This window comes from Poromitra crassiceps (assembly GCF_964638095.1).
Source record: "Poromitra crassiceps genome assembly, chromosome: 6".
Taxonomy (NCBI): Eukaryota; Metazoa; Chordata; class Actinopteri; order Beryciformes; family Melamphaidae; genus Poromitra; species Poromitra crassiceps.
The window spans coordinates 17,418-38,289 of NC_139627.1; the positions used below are offsets into that span (position 1 = coordinate 17,418).

The 20,872-nt window shown below is 43.4% G+C and overlaps 2 protein-coding genes across 3 annotated transcripts in view; one reads left to right on the forward strand and one right to left on the reverse strand.

Annotated features, from left to right (window-relative positions):
* The window catches only part of LOC310778774 (cyclin-dependent kinase 11B-like), a gene marked incomplete at its 3' end in the record, with an annotated part of 29,090 nt that extends 17,218 nt beyond the window's left edge, over positions 1–11,872 (reverse strand). The window contains exons 1-6 of the mRNA XM_083639221.1: positions 11,837–11,872; positions 7,655–7,785; positions 5,896–6,035; positions 3,816–3,943; positions 3,454–3,598; positions 2,152–2,232 (exon numbers count right to left, since the gene is read on the reverse strand). Coding sequence (XP_083495347.1) covers positions 2,152–2,232; positions 3,454–3,598; positions 3,816–3,943; positions 5,896–6,035; positions 7,655–7,765 — 605 coding nt within the window. The remainder of the gene's footprint in view (positions 1–2,151; positions 2,233–3,453; positions 3,599–3,815; positions 3,944–5,895; positions 6,036–7,654; positions 7,786–11,836) is intronic.
* A 37-nt stretch (positions 11,873–11,909) lies between these two features.
* Positions 11,910–17,133, forward strand: LOC310778060 (nuclear receptor coactivator 5-like). Of its 2 annotated transcripts, none has more exons than XM_083638379.1 (2): positions 11,910–12,023; positions 13,627–17,133. In XM_083638379.1, exon 2 carries the CDS (start codon positions 13,801–13,803, stop codon positions 15,529–15,531), a length of 1,731 nt encoding a protein of 576 aa, XP_083494505.1. In that variant the 5' UTR covers positions 11,910–12,023; positions 13,627–13,800; the 3' UTR covers positions 15,532–17,133. The 2 variants fall into 2 exon arrangements, with proteins under 2 accessions (XP_083494505.1, XP_083494504.1); XM_083638378.1 differs by having other exon boundaries at positions 11,932–12,023; positions 13,610–17,133.
* The last annotated feature ends 3,739 nt before the right edge of the window (positions 17,134–20,872 follow it).

The window sequence follows — 20,872 nt, forward strand, 5'->3', positions numbered from 1 at the left end:
GATAAACTGTCTACAATGAAGACATATGTCAAATATGACAACGTGGTGTTCAGTATTTTAAGAGCACAGGAGCTACTTGCTTGATCAAACGGTCAAACCCAATCCGCACAGCAAAACACACACACACAGACACACCGAGAGAGCCCAGCTTCTGCTGCGCGCGCCGCCGGAGCTTGGCGCTAGTGCATGAGGTTTACAGTACGACTCTCTCCCGCCCGCTCCCGCCTGCCTGGGCTGGAGACAGTGCTTCCCACTCGGACTGATAATATAAACATCATCATTCGAGCTTATCCAGGTAAGATAGTGACACATTCAGCGGGAAACTAACTATAATTAAGACATGTGCCAACTTTGACGACGTTTGGTTCAGTATTTTAAGAGCAAACTTCAATAGGAATATAGGCTTGGAGTTCTGAGGAGCCGAAAGGGTACAGGGGGGGTAGGGGAGTAATTATCTTGAAATCCCATAGTCTTTGGGGGCACTGTGACGTCAGTGTGCCCCTAATCTCCCATTCATTTGAGAAAAAAAAAAAAGGCAGTGTTCGACCCTTAGAGGGCGCTTATGCCAGTTATGCTGCTAAAAAATGATACAAATGGTAAAATGGCAACAGTTTGGTGTCAAATGTGGAAATTCTGACCAGAATTCTTCACACATCACCCCCAAAGTCATATATATTGGTTAAAAGCTGAAAAAAAGTGTTTTGGAGGTAAGTTCTCCTTTAACTGTTTTATTAATGTGCATTGTCCTGTCCAAATAAACAATAAAGTAAAGTAAAGTAAAATAGACTAGCACAACACCAGAGGCTTCCCAACTACAGTTCGGGGTCAAGAAAATTAGTCGCCACCGGCATCCCTAGTTCTTGTCAGAGACCTATGAGAACAGTGTTAAAAAAGCTTATAAAATAAATCGTTCATTAATTAATCGTAATCTAGGTCAAAGTAATAATCGTGATATTGATTATTTTGAAGTCATATCGCCCAGCCCTAACGGATTCCACAAGTATGCATGAATATGTTGTTAATATTGTGTTGTTGTTACAGAGGTTTTCAGGTAGAATTGGGACTTTCAGTGTCTCATGCTCTAAATGCTGATTATAGACTTTTCATTTACATCCTGACTAGAATAAAATTCTCAGGGAAAACACGGCACTACTTGTAATGCAATAGTTTTTACATGAAAAGTATCAAATTTATACTGAATATCAGCAAAAAATATCAATTATCAGCATATTTAAACTATTATTAGTCTTCAAAAACTCATTTTGTCGAATCCTAGTTGTAACACTACAACTGATAAGCACGTCGTTTGTGTCGAAATGATACGCTTCCCTGCTATCCTTAACCTGAGATCATCGTGTAGCACTGTGACACTATCCTCAACCTGAGATCTTCGTGTAGCACTGTGACAAAGTGGTGGGGAGGCCGACACTTATCACAAATATATCTTCAATTCCCATTCTAACCATTTATATGAATATATTCATTCAACATATATTTTGTTACATTTACACATTCTGATTCACTTGGGGGGAGGGGGGATACACAAACATGGTTACATTTTAGGCTGTGTCCACATAGCGTGTTTTTTTCTGAGCGCCCTTGCCTCATCAAAAGCAATGGGAAGCAGCCACAAGGCGCACAAAAGGCGGCCAGTCCAGAAAAACCTGCAGCTGAGAATTTTTCTTTGTCATTTTTTCAATTCAAAAGTTGAGAAATCAGAAAATCAGAAAAGCGCCGGGTGACGTGCACAGCTTTTCCCCAGCCGACTAATCATAGAGACACTGGCCGTTTCCCATAGTAACAACAAATGTGGATGGAGAAAGTCAAAGTGCCCGGTAGAGAAATGGGACATTGTAATAATTTAATTAACGTTACTGTAACAGCGATCTTAAAGGCAGTATGGATAACGGACATGTATTGGAAATATCTGGTAAGCCTTTGCTTGTTCCACAGGGCTATATTGTCTGCTAGAAGAGCTAACCAGCTGGTTACTAAGCTAGCAGCAGGTGATGTTATCATCTGGTTTCAACAAACAACAACAAACAAACGCTATGTGGACACACACGCTACTTTCAATGTATTGCTTTTGTTACAGAGTAATTGTTGAGTTGCACCAATGTTCGTTTCATTTCAGTATCAAACCATACTTACCGCACTCCGGCCGCAGGAGTTCTGTTTGGGAGGGGGCCGCCCAACTGCTGCCGCATAGATATGGTTTTGGTGACATCAGAGCTAGTACACAGGAAGATACCATTCGTGGGGGTTTTTACCATTGTCTAAAGAATGGTTATCTTGCTCTATGGGACTTGTTTTGGAATATATGCTGTCATTTCTGCTATATGTTGTACTGAGCTCAAGGGACATTGTGTGAAATATTGCATCATGTTAATAATACAACCTTGGTCAAACAATGTGAAGTTCAAACCTCCTGAGGCCAGATGGAACAGTGCAGGCAGAGGATCCTGGGTAATTGACCTGGCTATATAGTCAATAGTCTCTGGCCTTAGGACGGGTAACGTCAGGCTGTGTACAGGTGCCTTCATTGAGTAGCATTTATTCGCTCCTCAGTTTTTGACATTTTTTCATTTCCATTCACATAATGGAGCGTTTTGCTGGGCAACCCTACAAGTACTCTGCGCACAGTCAGCATCAACATGAATGCACTATGGATTAAGGAGGTGAAAAACTTCAAGCTTTGCATTTAAGATGGACAGTATGTGACACTGACCACGTTTACATCAACTGCAATAATCCCACTATTGACCTTAAAGGCCCATTATGTACGATTTTGGAAGAAATTAATGAATAATAATAACGTGTTTTTTTATTACCAATGAGTGAATGCTCCATAGCGTTCTCGAGGCTGATCTGGCCGATAACTTGTCCAGGTTGCCGTTTTCAGGTGACTTTTATCTAGTGCTGCACGATTTGGGGGGAAAGGTGCGATTTGCGATTATTGGGGACAATATTGCTAATGCGATTGTGATATAATAAACAAATGGTATCACTGTCAAATGGTACACTAGACTTATTTTTGCCGGTGGAAGCCATCTTTTCTTCTGTAAACAAGTTGCACAACACTCACTGGAAGCTAGACCATGCGTAGTCAAGCAATTTGATTGCCGTACGTGTCGCAAAATGCTGCGAAACTCCGATGGGACGCCATAGTGCAATTAATTAATAAATGTCTACAATGATGCATTACACCAATGCAACTGGAATACTCCACGTCTCAATTTGATTATTGCATACTCCGAATATGACCTTATTCCAGTTAAGGTCATCAGAAAATGCTGTCTACATGGCAATGTCTTATTCAGAGTATGATCTTAGCCCTGTTAATATTGGAATGTTGCAGTCCACATAAACACAGTCAGTGTGTGGTTAAAAGTGTGTGTGAGGAGTCAATGTGAGTTGATGTGGTAGGTGTGCCTGTGCGGGGCTGCTGGTTACCTCTCTCGGCGTGAGTGGGCGCGGGCCTGCTCCCGTCGCTTCTGCTTCTGCCTCTCCCAGTCTCTCCGGGCTTCCTCTTCCCACTGCCGCTTCCTGCGGTCGCTCTCTCGCTCCTCTTTCTCTTTGGGTCGTGGGTGTTTCCCTGCTGCAGGAGCACACACACACACACACACACACACACACACACACACACACACACACACAAGTGGTTTGAAGCCCTGTAGTAGTCAGCTGTAAAACACATGTTCAGGTGTAGTCACAGCTGTAAAACACATGTTCAGGTGCATGCTGATTCAGCATTGCTGAAATGGGCTTATGGGAACCAAATGCATAAAAAATGAGCAGTCCAGCGACGGCCGCACCTCCTTCAGCAGAGTGACTGCGATGGCGTCTTTTTTCTTTTCTCTTCTCGTCCTTTCTGTGGTGAGATTTGTCTTTCCTCGCCATCTGCTGGGGGGGCTTGATGGCTAGCGATTCATCTTCTTCTCCCCTGCATGAATGCAAAGAATATATTCTAGAGCTGCCTTCACATGATGAGCCATCTTCTCTTCTCTCACCGCGAGGTAGAGTGGAGAAAGGTCAGTGGTATAAGTAGGTCAAAGTTTAAACAATGTGAACTTTGACCTCAGCGCACGGTGGCACATTTGAGCGGTGCATGACGCCAAGGGTAGCACGGAGGCACCGCTCTCCCCATAGAAAAATCATCATGTGTGGGCTGGGCTTAAGACAAGAATCAGTGACACAATGATCTGACCTGACCCACTGCTCTCTATTATTTTGAGGATTTTAAATGGGATACTTTTTTTGGGCCAGCGCTGAACAGGCTATACATGTCCAGTCCTATTTGTGTACACCAAAATACATCATCCTGCAATGAAATATGTTTGACAAGTTTGATAGCATCTAGGTTTTTGATTAAAGAACAAAACATGTTGCATGTCGTCATTTACGGCTTTTGTCCAAAGCGACTTACAATATCACATTTTGTCAACAGTACAGAAAACAACTATGCAACACAATCAATGACAGCGAAGACATTTTGATAGACTAGAGTAGCACCATGTAGTCACTTTCCATAACTGGGCTCTGACAGAGCCGTAGTTTAAGGGGACAGGCAGCACACCCTATTTCATGATGATCTTATGATTTTGGTGCTAACTGGCAGAGATGTAATTACAACAGTAGAAGTTGAAGAAAGGCCACCGTGAGGCTATAGAGAGGGGTGGGGTCCTTTTAATGTGACAAATACACATCTTTTAGATAATTACAATCTACACACACCTCACAAAGTTATTGTGTATGAATGAGAGTATTATAATAAAATGTTTTATTACATTCAAGTTCATAATTACATAATTGTTTTCTAGGGCTTTCTTACCATAGTGATTTTCCATGATATCCTTCATACTTTTTCCACTAACAGCTAGGGGTGTCACGATACACTCAGTTCACGATACGATACGTATCACGATACTGGGTTCACGATAACGATACGATACGATACGATTTTAACAATATTTTTTTAAACTTGAATAATGACAATATATGACTGGAAAAGTAGTATTTTATTTGAAATGCACAAATACAAAACATGCTGTTGTGGGAAATTGTTATTACAATAACAACTAGAAAAAACATGAGATTGGAGATAAGGCTTATCTTGAAATAGAATGAGTTACACCGTCACTTAGATTTACTTTGAACTAAAAGGTTTCTCAGCAGTATAAATTCTCATTATGCATCTTCAGTTTTTCTTCAAACTCAAACAACAAGACTTTTCTTAGTCTATTTTTTATGCATCTTCAGTTTTTCCTGTCAAGTAAACAGTTTTGCCAGAAACTCAATTGAATGGTTTCTCTCCTGTATAACTTCTCATGTGTCTCTTCAGAGACTTGTTCAACTGAGCTACTTTCCACACATTGAACTTCAACAAACAAAGACGTTTCTTTGTCTACTTTTGGAAAAAAAAAAAAAAAAAAAAAAAAAAAAAAAAAAAAAATTCACGATATGAGATTTCATCTCAACGATACATATCGTGACGTTTTACTATCGCGAAATTTCGTGGGACGATATATTGTGACACCCCTACTAACAGCCTTTCCCATTAACAATGCCGCTGCCTGCTACAGCCAAAAGGCTCATCAACACTTTTCCATGCTGGCCCCAAGCTAGGTTTGGACCTAGCCTTGTTTAATACTTTAAGACCGCCGCAGGGACCCTGGTGACTTTTCCAGGCCTGGGAAATGAGATTTTGAAATTCCATGACTTTTCCAGGTTTTCCATGACGGTGGGAACCACGTAACTCAGCACAACAACAAAATTCCGTTCATACTCTGACATGTTTAAATCATGACACATTTTGCAGTGATACTATTTCATGCCTACTTATTTCCACCATCTACTCAATCCAATATTGACAGATCTTTCCCACAAACCAAGTACCTGTCCTCTGTAGAGTCTTCCCGTGTGTACGGGGAATTCCGAATTGTTATTTCCATCTTCTGATCCCGTAGTTCTCCTTCCTCCGGAGTGTCTCGTTTGGCTTCCCGATCATCCGCCTGTGGAACAGGGCACGGTGCGAACTGCACCAATCAAGAGGAGAGGACACATCGTTAAAGGCCAGGAGAGAGGGTCACTGCCACACACTCCATTGCAAGAGTATAAAGAGAGGTGTAAAGTCAATGATGTACCGGTACCTTGCTATTTCCAAAGTTAGTGGGTAGCAGGCAGCATTGAAACAGACAATCAATCAACCCAATTGAATGTACCACAGATTAGCTTTCAACTGATATGTTTAAGACTCCTACTGAATTCCTTTATTTTTGGACTGACGCTGCCAATATTCAACATTTGAATTTGACCACTTTCAAGCCAAATATTTTGGGGATATCATTGGTTGTTGTAAGACCGTATCCCCTTTTATACAGTAAATATTTGGGGTATATCATTGGTTGCTGTTGGGGATGGGCAACGAATTTCGAATTTTCAAATAATCATTTTTATTATCAAGATCGACTTTTATTATTGAAAGTCAAAAATCGTTAATTTAATTATTATTTATCGTTTTTAATTTTTACCAGCACCTGTCTCTTCAAGAATTACATTTTGTCAATGTGTTATTGCCATAGGAGCTGCGCACCACTGGAGCAGAACAGCTCTGACAGTAGCAGCACTTGTGAGCAGCACCCAGTAGCTCTAGAAATGCTAAAAATGTCTCTAAACTGTCTATATTATTACAGCAACACAAGGAAAAGGTTTCAAGGCTTGTTACTGCATGAAGAAATGCTGATCTTCTGTCTACTGTTCCCTGAGCCATCTCGGCGCTACGCTAATGCTAACGTTGCTAACGTAGGTCTGGTTGCCTAATGACAATCGGTTGCCAAAGTCACCCCCTCTCCCTGTCCATGAGTTTCATCCGCCATTCATTTTTCCATAGACCTTGCATAACATGCCTATTAAAAAAATGTACTTTGTCAAACCAAGTGATTCAACTATACTTAGAATCAGGGGAGACCATGTAAAATTTGACTCGCAATTTATTTTATTTTTTTATGGTTGGGCGAATTTTGACAAAAAGTCGACTTTGGCCCCGTGAATTTCGACTAGTGTTGGCTAGAAATGTCCATCACCAGTTGTTGTAAGACCGTATCCCCTTTTATACAGCCCGTTCAAGCCGGGGCCGTTGCGGCTTTACGCCTCGCCTCCTGTTTAAAAGTCACAAGGATGGAATGGTGTGGCCTTCAGGGTATATGCAGAAATCCTGTTTCATCACAATACGATATTATAGATTATTTGGACAACGATACAATATAGCTGATGTCGCAAAGTCTGCCACGATACGATTCGGGGGGGGGGGGGAGTGGGTGGGTAGGATTTGTTTTAAGCATGCATCTGATAAACCCCTCTGTGATGAGTCATGGGCTACAGGTGAGTATATTTCCTCTGTTGTGTCAGTCTCTCCTCAAAACCATCCACAATGTTACAATACTACTTCTGATATTTTGTATTTCCCTCGGAAGCAGGTAGGTACAGCTGTTCACATCTCCATGGCCTCTTTTACTTGCGGAAAGCCGGCATGCTGTCTAAACGCACTTTCTGTGTCAAAATGCAATGCTGGCTTATTTGTGGGCCTTGGGAACAGCGATGTTGTGGGATCTCTGTGTAAAAAAGATATGTATCAGCATGTTATCTTATCCTTTACATTTTTCTTGGGCTTGGGGTCTGTCCTCTCTTCTAATTCTCGTCTGCGTTTTTTCTCTTGTAGAATTTCATCAAGTGTCTTCACTTTCCAGGTCTCTTTTTCGTCCCCCATCAGCGCCCACTCTCCACCGCCTGCCACACGCACACGCACGCACGCACGCGCACACACACACACACACACACACACACACACACACACACACACACACACAACACACACACAAACAAACAAACAAACCAAGCGGAGTGCTCATTAAATATACAACTCCATTTGAATCATGAAGAATAATCAGTGCAGTATAAAAAGAAACAACAGGTAGGGGCCATTTAAAACAGGAGGAACAGCAATATGTATTTAGATCTATCAGATCAATTTGATCAATGGTTGTTACTGTTTCTCCCAATTATCAAGGATCATTTTTAGGGGTCAATCGATTATCGGCCTGGCCGATTATCGGGGCGATATTCAGCATTTTGCTGATTGTCTGTATCGGCATTTTCAGGCCGTATCCTGGTCGGACTTCAACGCACCCACATGTTCCCTCTTCCATAGCTATAATCTCCTGAGGCTTGCTGAGTTTAATATTCACCAAAACGCAATCATGATGTATCAAGTTGTCCATAACTTAAATCCAAGACTCTCCAAGCTCATCCCAGTCAACCGCCCCGCTCATTCTTTTAATACCAGAAATACACATCTTATTTATGGTAAGAAAAGACGACTGAAATGCACCAGTCTAAGTATAACCAATAGAGGGCCGCGGATCTGGAAGAACAACTGCTTAATCTGTATGTATAACTTATACTTATCCACTGATCTGGGATTGTTTTGTTTGTTTTGTTGTCTGTTAACTGTCCTGTTGTGTAATTGTTGTTGTGTTATACTGTATGCATGCAGTAACTTGTATTTAAGTTTTGTTTTAAGTCTTCCTGCTCAGGCTCCTGCTATAAGCTTTAAGTAGCTTCTTGGGAGACCTGGCACTCCACACAATTGTGTCTTGATGTTGATCCACATGTCAACTGTTTGTGTGTGTGGGGGGCGAAATAAATCTGAAATCTGAAAAAAATAAATATATATATATATATACTGTATATATATTTCATTGGCCGTTTGCCGATATAATACATTTAATTAAAAATTCACTATTTTGGCCCTGATGCAGCAGGCAGCAGCCTCTGTTAGTTCAAGTTCCCTCTGTGCTGTGGAGCAATGTCCCGCCCACAGCGCTATCGCATTGGTTACATGTCAAGTAATAGCCTATCAGAGGGCTCGCGCGCGCGCGCGCACACACACACACACACACACACACACACACACACACACACACACACACACACACACACACACACACACACACACACACACACACACACACACAGAGATCAAGAAGACTTTGCTCAATGTTAATAATGTGAATATTTTCAATTAATATTGCAGTTGGATAAACTGAAGTAAATGCATTTCAACAACGGGTCATGTTATTCTAAATGTTGACACCAAGATTTTCATTTTTACTGCAAATGCATATTGGTTCCAAAATATCGGTTATCGGTTTTTGATTACCGATAATCGGTATCCGCCATGGAAAAACCATATTGGTCAATCCCTCATTTTTCTAATAAAGCATGAGGCTCCAGTTGCGTTACCTGGGTGCCTTGTATGTTTTCCATAGCAGAAACCAGAAAGCACTCACTTCCAGTGGTAAAAAGAAAACAGAAAACAACATACATCAATCCAAGAATTACTGGAGCTTGTTGACAAGGGGTGTCTGGTAAAATGATTATGAATACTTACTTACATTTAGCTAATTCAACTTCTGACTAAACTCCTACATGTAGCTATAATGAATTACTCATTAAATTCTGGAACACTGGCTATTCTGGCACAAATACCGTAAAACTTCAAATAAACGCCGAGTCCCAAATAGACACAGGTCCCTTATAGACGCCAGGTCTGGCAACATGTTTTGGTAAATAAACACCGGTCCCAAATAGACGCAGGGTACTCTCTTTTTTTCATTACAGTATGTTTTGTGTTGCGCTCATACTTAAACCCTTTTCCCACATGCGTACCGGAAAATTACCTGTAAGTCAATATCGGACATTTCCCTGAATTTCCCTTCACACCTCAGCGTTCGAATGTGAGAATCTTACTCGTCAAATAGCCGGTATGTTGGGGGGTGGGGTGGGGTGCGGCGGAGTGGGCGGGGGGCGGGGGAGAGTGGCCTGGGGTCTGTGCTGCAGGCCACTGAGGCCAGTCAGAAAAAAACAACAAACAAACATGGAGCCGGCGTCCACTCTTTTGATAATATTGCTGACGCGCTTTTTCCTCAAACGTAGACAGCGACGCAGACAAATTAAGGCGAAAATGGAAAGGGATATACGTGCGAACAGAAACAGATTCATGTTCGCAGTCTTCTCCGCTCAACATCGTGCAGAATATGAAGATAGACTAAACCGGGGACAGATCATGACAGTGTTATGTACCTCTGCGCTGCTGCGTGAGACTAGAGCCGTCTGGAAGCGAGAGAGACCAGGAGGGAATTTATTTTGGGAAGATGCTCTGAACAATTTTGACGACGTGGAATGGAAGCGTCATTTTCGCATGTCCCGGTGTACGTTCGACTACGTGCTGAGTCTGCGACTGGCAATAGTCCTTTGGTGGTACGCAACACCAGGGGAATATCGAACAATCAGCTGTGTATTTGGTGTTGGACTGTCTACTGTGTGCAACCTGGTCCGCGAAGTCACAGCCCACTGATAGCGGAAAATGACTGGACCCCTTTCTCACCTGTCTATCGCGGCATACCGCTCTTCTGACTGGCTCAAAACTGGTGAAATGGCCGCGACGACGGGGTCGCGCTTATACCGGCACGGCGCCTTTCCCACATGCAGGCATTTGACCACGTTCCGGTCATTTTGCGGTACAAAGCGCATGTGGGAAAAGGGCTTTACGGTAATGACGTGTTTTTGGTGGAAGTCAGGCAGAAGTCAGTCATCTTGTTGGCAAGACGAGAGATTGTACTTTCTCCCCCGTCAGACAGTTTTACAGCCCATTCACACCATACGCCGAAGCAACGCTGAACCTAAGCTCCATATACGCTGAACCCACAAGTTTCATTTCGCCATCCTTGTTAACAGGCGAAGCCGTTCACACCAGCCGCGCGCGTGCCTTGCTCAAAGCACGCTCAAGCGATCGTTCAGGATTCAGTCCTATTTTCCAAGCGTGAGGGGTGAAGCTGCCAGGTATGAAGTCAATGGGAGTTGTGGGCGGGTTCAAGGCTCACTGAGGAAAAGAGAAGGCTTTTTGTGTGACCAGTTAAGCGTCAGCTCAGCTTGAGCCTGCCTCAAGCTTCAGTTCTGCTAATATGTTAAGCGCCAAGTGTAAACAAAGGCTTATACTTTCTTTATACATAACCACGTTTCAAGTATGCATACCGTATTGTTTGATGCTACTATGGACGGAGTCAACGTGTTAGACTGGAGATGCTGTCTGGTTACCATAAGGACAAAATGGGGGTGGGGAAGTTATGCTTGTTTTGAATGGGAGAAGGCGAAAAAGAAAGGGGGAGTGAAGTGAGATCCGCCCACCCCCACGTACTACAGTCGGACTACAATACGTCTCGACAGATTATATCTGAATGTGGCCTAGGGGTTGCTACGCCGAGACTCAGAATGAAGAGTGAGTCTCGCGTCGAGGCTACGTGGAACCATAGCTAACCCTAACGAACGAAGTTTGGCGTGAGGCACGTTTCGGGGAAGCAGTGACAACAAAGTGGCGAAAGGGGCTAAAGTTATGCTCCAGTTTATTATTGTACAGTAGGCCATTTGGGGAGATGGCGGTACGAATCAGCGATATAGTTATACTTCGTTAGTTTAATTTATCCCATAGACACGTTAGGTGATTTGTAATAGCAGCTTTAGCAAGAAATGAAGTTAACGGGGTATGCTATCCGCGCGCGTGGTTGTAGCTAACGTTAGCTGTTGTGAGAAGAGCAGTAGGCGCTAGCTACCTAAACGTTTCGCGCAAACTAGCATGAATGACTGGCGCTAAATGACTTCTGTACAACATGATGATGAACAGCAGAATATAAACACACAGAGGAGATTGTCATTGCGCGCGTAGCTTTGGTTAAAGCCGGGGAATAACGTTACTATGTGATGAAAGTGGTGTTAAACTGACCTGAAATGTGGTGCTCCGCGCTGTTATGGAACACCACCGGAAGTCTCAACGCACTCGTTCTAACTTCCGGTGTCAAACAATTACTTCCTGGCTGTGTGTTCCTGGCTGCAGCAGATAGACAGGCGGCGTGAGCGTTATTAGCGCCACATCTTCGTTTTGTTTTGAAGAAAGTGCTCCATGGAGAAAGGTAGGGCCTCGGTCGTGCATGGCCTGGGTTGGGGTAGCGTTAGCTTTCTTGTTTTGCCCTGTGTGTGCATTTCGAGCTGCACTGTATTTGGTGTCTGCATCTGCCAAGAATTACGGTGGGGGAGGGGGTACATTCATGTTCTGAGGAGAGAGAGAGCGGGGAAAACGTGTTTTCGAGATTAAAGTCGTAAATTTACAAGACAAAAACTCGGATATTATTTGAGATTAAGTGGAAAATCTACGATAGCTAAAAACTCAGAGGTTCTCTGAGATTATAAAGTAATAAACTTGCGAGAAATACCACTCGGGGACAAATTTGTTTTGTAGCTTAGCTTAACATTGCCAAAGTCACACCCTCTTCCGGGTTCTCGGCCACCATTCATTATTGTTGTATGCTCCACTCGGGCATAGCAACGAGTTCCACAAATGTTGTATATATCATTATCCTATATTTTTTAAGATTTTAAAACGTCTTTATCCTTTTAGAATAATTTATTTTAAACATTTAAACATCTTTATCCACTCTGAAGAAATTTTAATCGTTTTATTTTATTTTTTATAAGCTCTCATTCTCAGTGCGTTCAGTAACGCACTAGCTAGTAGTTTTGACTGAATTTGTCCAATAAGGTCGTGTTCACATATAAGCTGGTGGACTCAGTGCGATTCGGGGGGGTGAAGTTGCAACATTGTTGCGATTTTCATTTGGTCTGGTTCACTTTCACACAGCAATTTGTCCCAAGCACCAAACTTTCTAAACAATTTCACGTGGTCGAAACAGTCACTCATCTACTGGACAGAACAGAGAAGGGAAATCTCTCCTCTCTCCAGCAGGCTTCTTGCCTGGCTGAGGGCTGACTGAACAACACAAGTGAATCCACAAAACAGAAACCATGGAGCAGCACCACCTGCAATATTGGGATTTCTGCTTTTACTTTGGTGTTACTATCAAATAAATATTTGACAAGAATATGAGCAGCAGATGAGGCAGAAAGTTGTTTAACATTTCCTTCTGCAGATGAGACGAGTAGCCTACGTACCGAAGGAGATAGCCGCCCGCAAGCCAGCTGTTGAGAAACGATGTGTTGTTATGACGACGTAGCCATGTCACGACGCGGTGCACAGGCACTGTACACGTGTGCACGCCACAGTTTTTGTTTTGCTCCATTCTACCGTCTTCTACTCATGATGCACTGCATGAGTGCATCAGATGCACTGGCGCTCTTGTGTTTAGTCTGGTTTGCTTTCACACAACAAATGAACCGCGCCAGGGTTCACTTGGAAGCGAACCGAGACCCACGTTTTCAAGCGGACCAGAGTTTGTTTGTTTGTTCCGCCCCAGAGTTCGTTTGCGCTTTCACACCACCCCAAACGAACCGCACTATCCGAGGAAACAAACTTGGCGCGGTTAAAGCGGACTAAACAGCTTATATGTGAAAGCGACCTTAGTTATCAATATAATGTGATGTACTGTATATATTATTACACTACCTGGGTGGTACACAGCAAATTTAATTATTTGAGACCCTTCCAGACATGCTATCTTTAGTTAAACCACCATGACATGTGTTTTTCTTTATCTTTTAACAGTTATTGATGCCCTTTAGAGACTTCAGATCGGGACTTGTGTGGACACAGAATCCAGGGCACCCAGGCTCCAGTTAACTTCTAAGTGGCATTTCTTTCGATCGTGGGCAACGATTTAAAGACCCGACACAAAGGAACAAAACAAACATTTCAGATATACGGAGAAGGAAACCCGACCGCTTTGGAATTCAGTCATGTCGTACTTAAGAGCCAGCCCTACCGCTTGCAGCAGTGATGATCCCAAAGATTTGGAGAGAAGGATTTTTGTCGGCGGTCTGCCGACCTCAGAAATGGAAAAGAGCGATTTGTTTGATCTCTTCAAACAATATGGGAAGATAGTCGGTGTGTCCATGTTCCGTGGATTTGGATTTGTACAATTTGAGCACGTTGATGAAGCCGAAGCTGCAAAGGCGGGGAAGAACGGTAGAGAATATCGAGGTAAAAGATTAGGTGTGAATTTGGCATGGGAAGGACGGCAAGCTAAACCTGTGGTCAAGCGGAGCCCTCCACGAGTCCGGGACAGCCGGCCCCGTTCACGCTCGCCCCACGTCCGCGAGCCGCGGGAGAGCCGAGAGGGGAGGGAGCCCAGGCCGGCCGGCCACCCCCGTGAGCACGACGGCCGTTACCGTGGCAACGAGAGCAGAGAGAAGGAGCCCAGGCCGGAGCCCAGGCCAGATCCACGGGATCCTGCGTACAGAGAGAAGTACGATCGGCACTCCCGCAACGGGAGCGGCGCCGAAGACTATTACCAGAAGAAGGAAGATCCCTACAGGGACCCGTACAGAGATCCAGGGAACGGACGGCGGGAGCCGGAAGCTCCAGATGATCGTAGTCGTCCAGAGGAGCGCCGCCGTAATGAACTGTACCAGCAGTACTACGAAGCGCTCCTGCGGCGCTACGAAGCCGACCACTCTGTCGACTGCTCCGTTATCGTTGTCAACAAGACGCAGAATAGGGAGTACGCAGAGACAGTCGGGCGCAAGGTCCGCGATGCGGGCATGGCGGTGGACCTGATCTTCCTCAACTCAGAGGTCTCACTGACCCAGGCCCTGGAGGATGTCAGCCGTGCTCACACCCCCTTTGCCATCATCATTACCCAGCAGCACCAGGTGCACCGATCCTGCACGGTGAACATCCTGTTTGGTACGCCGCAAGAGCATCGGAACATGCCCATGCAGGACGCCATGATGCTGGTGGCCCACAACTATGAAACCTACAAATTCGAACATCGCGACAAAGAGCGTGAAGAGATTGTCGTGAAGGCTGCCAAGATGGCTGACCAGGTGCTACTCAGGGAGCCCGACAGAGAGCGCCACCCCGTCTCCCTGCTGACCACCATCACATTGCTGTCCGAGAGCAGGTTTGTAACGCCGGAGGAGCTGGATAGACTTGTTGCGTACCTGAAGGACAAACAAGTACGCATGAACCCTCATGCAGCTGCGGTCTCGTCCGCAGCTTCTCACCTGGAAGGTCAGCCCCCGTCCGCAGTGCTGCCGCCTCCATCCCGTTCCGCTCATGCTCCCCCCCAGGCCAGCCATGCGGGCATCCCTCCCGTCTCAAGCGCCCCGCCCAACCCCAGCCATCAGCAGGAGCTGCAGGCTAAAATCCTCAGCCTGTTCAACAGCGGTGTCGGGGCGCCCCCGTCGGGCGGCTCCTCCCAGGGCTACGGCTCCATGGGCCAGCACCCGCCTGCAGGCATGTCCCACTCCTCGGCCCTCCCAGTCGCTTCGCAGAGCCCTCAGATGTTAGGGGCCCGTCCCTCCATGCCCCCTCCTCCCCTGGGGTATGGCATCCCGGCCGTGCCGGGCGGACAGAGGCCTCCCAGCTCTGCTTCAGGCATCAATTTTGACAACCCGAGTGTCCAGAAAGCCCTGGACACCCTCATTCAGGCCCCGCCCATGTCCATGTATCCCGGACATTACTGATGGTTTTGTAGTGGATGAATCTGCAACACATTATCATTCCGACGGCGTTCTATATCCTAGCTTTGTCACGCACCTTTGTGCGTTGGAGGTAGCACGCCACAGTACCGCGTGCGTTCCATAATACGCACAACAGGGCGCGTTACCTCCAACGCAGCGGGGATATACGAGCCCTTGGAGTGAGACCGTGCTGGAATCCCACCTCCTAATGTGAGGCCCCGCCCACCGCTCTGATCCAAACAGACACACATCCATTTCCCTTCAGTGAACTCACCAGCTGTGTGTATAGGTCGAATGTAGACAGATGTTTCAGTCTTCGTATTTGTAAATGTTTTTAATTAACTTTTTTTTTTATGGATATTGTGCTCAATTGTTTAAACTTACTTATTGAGACTATTTGATGGTCTGGCATTTTCAGTTCTAATCAACCATTCAGTCTTTGTAGTTGTGAGTTCAACTGTTGCTCTTTCCCCACTCTTTTCTAGAGATCCTTTCCCAGGACATTTTCAGTGATGATCCAGCTGGTACGACAGACAGCTGTTATGACAGTCAGGGATCACAGCATACACACTAATGCACTGGTTCCCAACCTTGGGGCAGTGACCCTGGATTTCAAATGGGGTCGTCTGAAAAAAATGAAAAAACAAACAAAAGCATAAGACTATTGTAAACTCCCGAAGAGGATTACCGTCACGTGAAAAATGTGACTTCTGAGATTAAAGTCCGAATTCTGAGAAAAAAGTCAGAATTAATTCACATTCATTCAGATTTCAGAATGGAGTACAGTGGTATTACAAAGCAGTACAAATAGTATTACAACTATTAACAAATTGATTTTAGCAAAACATTTGAATGTCCGGGGTCCCTAGATTTGTGTGCCATCAAAATCGGGTCACAAGCCAAAAAAGGTTGGGAACCTGTGCACTGTGTTCCTCTGTGGAAGTCTGATTTAAAAGGTGTGCAGTCTATGGCTATAACTTATCTCTGAAATCATCTCTTACATGATTAGAAATGATGACAAATTGTTCATAGAATAACGCAAACACACCTGCAGATGTACATGTATTCTGGTGGAATTTATACTTTTAAGATGGGATGTGTTCTTGTGTAAGCATAATAAAAACTATCACAGTTACCAGCCAGCAGTGACGAATACTGTTTTTACATTTGAAGGATAATGTAACTTTACGTTATTCAGTTTCAGTCACTTAAGTTTAGGGCTGCAACTAACGATTATTTGATTGATTAATCTGTCAATTATTTTCTTGACTAATCAATTAGTCATTTGGTCTATAAAATGTCAAAAAGGGATTTTACAACGTGAGAGATTGCAGGAGGATTACGTGGACACAGCACACAGAGTGTTAACTATGGCCCAGGCAGGAAGGCTTCCCCGCACGGCTGAGACGCTGCAGTGACATGGGCGACAGACTACAGTGAAGACACACATCTCCAACCCAAACAGTGCTCCACTTAACCACCACCTCTTGTGTAGCCCCCAAGGTGTAATGTATTTACAATATTTACAAACAAATACTAATTTCATCCAGGTAATGTTACTGTTTGGCATATTACTATTATAGGGCATGGGCTTCACCATGACAGTTCCACTTTAAGTTAAACATATTTCAAGTCATTATTGCTCGTCAATACACATTTCACCAGAGATGACTAAAAAAGAATAAAAATAATTGCCTCTTTGAGGTTGGTTCAATGTTCTTCTTCGGAAAGACTCCTGAATTCTCCGTCCTGTGTATGGAATGGAAAAGGTAACAGTCAATCTGAGGACTGATTTACAGAGGTGAATACCAAACATGACAGGCCTTGCAGGGCAGGACTTACTCGCAGAGCTGGAAGCAGATCGTACAGGGGTGGAGCCAGTAGATCCATGTCCTAGAAAGATGCTCATTTGCGTTTCCATCACCTGCACAGTGCACAGACATGGCCAGACAAATGTCAATGGAAAGTGTTTGACAAGTTATTAAATGTTCAAATCCTATTTAATTTAAGAGTTGTGACCAGCAGCTCAGCAGGTCATTCTGTCGGTTGGCCCCTCCCCAACAATTTCACCACACTTAGGTTAAATGAGGCAAGGTAGTCGTGTCATGTGTGCGCCTGTGTTTGTGTTCATGTCAATTGACGGAAAAAGGGGGCAATGGGGGCCATATTTAATAATTGCAGGGTGGCAGAGTAGAGTGGATCCTGCATCTGCCACCATGAATGTTACAAAAGTGTGTGTGTGAGAGAGAAAGCTTGAATTCATGTACATACACATACAGATCCTTTCAAAAAAATTGAATATCATGGAAATACCATGGATGACCGTGGGCTTCAGCGGATTGTCAAGCAGACGATTAAAAAATTTGGCGGAGATTCAGAGGGAGTGGACTGAAGCTGAAGTCAGTCATAACTGAGAAGTAACTGTTGATTTTCTTCACACTATTCTAATTTCTTGAAATACTGTTCTGGGGGTTTTCTGGAGCTGTAGGCCAAAATGATGAAAAATGACACAAATAAAGGCTAGAGATATTTCATTTTGTGTGTAATGAATCTATAATCTATGAAAGTTTCACTTTTTGAAAGGAATTATGGAAAAAACTACCTTTTCCATGATATGCTAATTTTTTGGAAAGGATCTGTACATTGTAGCAGCTACTTCGCATTTGTGCTTGTTACTTGAATATGTCGGATTAAATGCAACACTGGCCCTAATTGTTCCAATCACGTCTCGTTCCACATATCTGATGTGAAATCATTGCAAGTTCAACGCCATAACTTCATGTCCAATCAGAACTGTTCAATGTAGCCGAATGCCATGGTAATTTCAGGGTAATTTTGTTGGAATTACTGCACCCACTAATTTAGGGGTGCCAAATGAACACAGTACTATAATCAAATTCAAATGAACACAGTACTATAATCAAATTTAAATGAAGTACTGACCACAGACTGTAGAAAGAGATGTAATGCAGGATAGCCAAGCAAATGTGTTTGGATGGAAGTTTGACGCTAGGCCAATCAGAGGCAGAGAGGGGCGGGTTATGTCTTCGCATAGCCTTCGCCATCATCCGAAAAAAAATATCGCCTCCGGGACAACAACGCTTCCTACCCAGCGTGTGCACGTCTTTCCGACAGGGGTGGTTGTTATGGCAACTATCAACAACTACTACTAACTACTACAAGACATAAATACCGAAATAGGCTACCTTGTTAATGTGTCTGTCGGAGGGTTGTGACGGTTGTTATTGTTGTCAAGTTAAAACTGTCTAGGAATCCATGGAGTTGTGTGGCTGGCTTGTCGGCAGCAGGGGGCAGTATTGGACAGAAAAGCAACATCACTAAAGTTGACAGTTTTTAGTTGAGACCTGAGTCAACCAGAATATAAGCATATTACTTCCGCGTACAAAAATAAACCCTTGATAAAATCGCATGCATCCTAATGGGGTGTGTTGATTGTTTCACCCAATAATAATAGATCATAGAATCATAAAGGGCCTCGTGAGTTTTTATTATTAAATTGTTATTGTTGTGGACACCTCAATTTACTTATTCTTGTTTACCCCCTGTTGCTCCAAAGGTGTCAACTGTTACGCTTTTATTTTGAAGGCAAAATCACTAAAACATTCAGTCCAGTCAGCTCTTGGCTCCTGTGAGCAGACTTTCTCACCCTGCAGGGTTTCTACGCAAGTATGGAATTAGATTTTAGTATCTTCCACGTCTGCAAAAGTATGGGGAAAGGAAAAGAGTATGGGAAAATATTTGTAATTACCAGACTATTGTCTGTGACTATCTGACTTCATTTTTCTAAATAATAAAATTCAGAACCATCATCCTGTTGTCACAGTGATGTCACCACTAAAGCGCTGAGTCAGAGGCCAAAGCCATCTGGGCTGTAAGACTATTAGGACAGGAAGTGGTACACACACACACCAACCAATAAAATATCAAGTCTAGATTTCAAACAATCCCACCCCTCCCATCAAATACACCTGTCTTTCTCTCCCTAGCTGATATCCCATTGGCTCACACGAGGGACTGATCCCTCCGAATGTTATGCCCCGCCCCAACATCCCATTTCAACAGGATATACCTTAAAGGAACCTTAAAGTGTGGACCAGTGACATCACTGGTCCACACTAACTCAAATGAATAACTCATTAACTCAAATCAACTCTCAATAACTGTCAAACTATTCATCATTCATCTAGTTTGACAGTTATTGAGAGTTGATTTGAGTTAATGAGTTATTAATTTGAGTTAGTGTGGACCAGTGATGTCACTGGTCCACACTTTAACACTCAATAACTGTCAAATTAAATGACAGACTTCAAAACCGTTTACAGTTTTCTGATATACTACTGATGTTCTAATGATACAAAGCTGGTTGAAAATGGGCAGAGTGTTCCTTTAAGGAGACAAAACAACGATCACAGCGCCGCTTCACTGTCGGGCTGGGCGATATGGACCAAAAATCATATCTATGATCTGATCATATCTATATGGTCATATCTATGTATTTTTAGGCTGAATGGTGATGCACGATATATATGTATTTTTCACGAAGTGGGCTGAATGTTCAGTTGTAACTTGATGCTTTCACAAGATATTCACAAGATGTTTGAATAATCATCAGTAATGTGCACGAGAAGCGTGCAGCAGCGGTGCTACAAATGAGTGCGTGCAAAGCTAGAAATTAATGCAAATATTTCTAGTAATATTGATATATTGCCCAGCCCTACTTCATTGTGACTTTAAAAATGATTTGAAACATCAAAATAACAAAGAAACACACTAAATTTGCAGTAAGAATCTTAGTGAAGCAAGGCCGATAAATAAGAACATGAACAAGTGATGGTATTTTTTTTTAAAGCTAATAATTAACATATCCTCTGGTGACAAACACTCAACACCAAGTCCTTAGAAAATGGTTCCATATTTATTGCAAAATATTTTTGTACAGAATACAACTGAAAAACAAAAACAACAGGGGAGGAATGGACAGTAAGGCCGACATCAGAACTCCAGAGAGCTGTACTGTACAAACACCAATAGTAACATTTGTCGCTTTGTTGTTTTAAGAGTGTTTCTATACATGCCCCCTCACCTCCCACCTCATAGCCACCTTCTTGGGGGAAAAACAAAACAAAACAAAAAAACTCCCAATTGTTCATGTTATTGCCTTTTCCTGTGAACCCATCAACTCAGAACACCAACGGACAATCGTCAAATCTTGAAATCCCTGTAAGAAACTTGTCTCTTGTTTGATAATGTCTCAAAATATATATTCGTACTGTATATACTTTTCCGAACAATATGGGCTCAATTTTGGATCCGACTGTAATAT

Bases quoted from the DNA above. Each gene is read 5' to 3' on its own strand.
- LOC310778060 (XM_083638379.1), top strand. From the start codon at position 13,801: ATGTCGTACTTAAGAGCCAGCCCTACCGCTTGCAGCAGTGATGATCCC.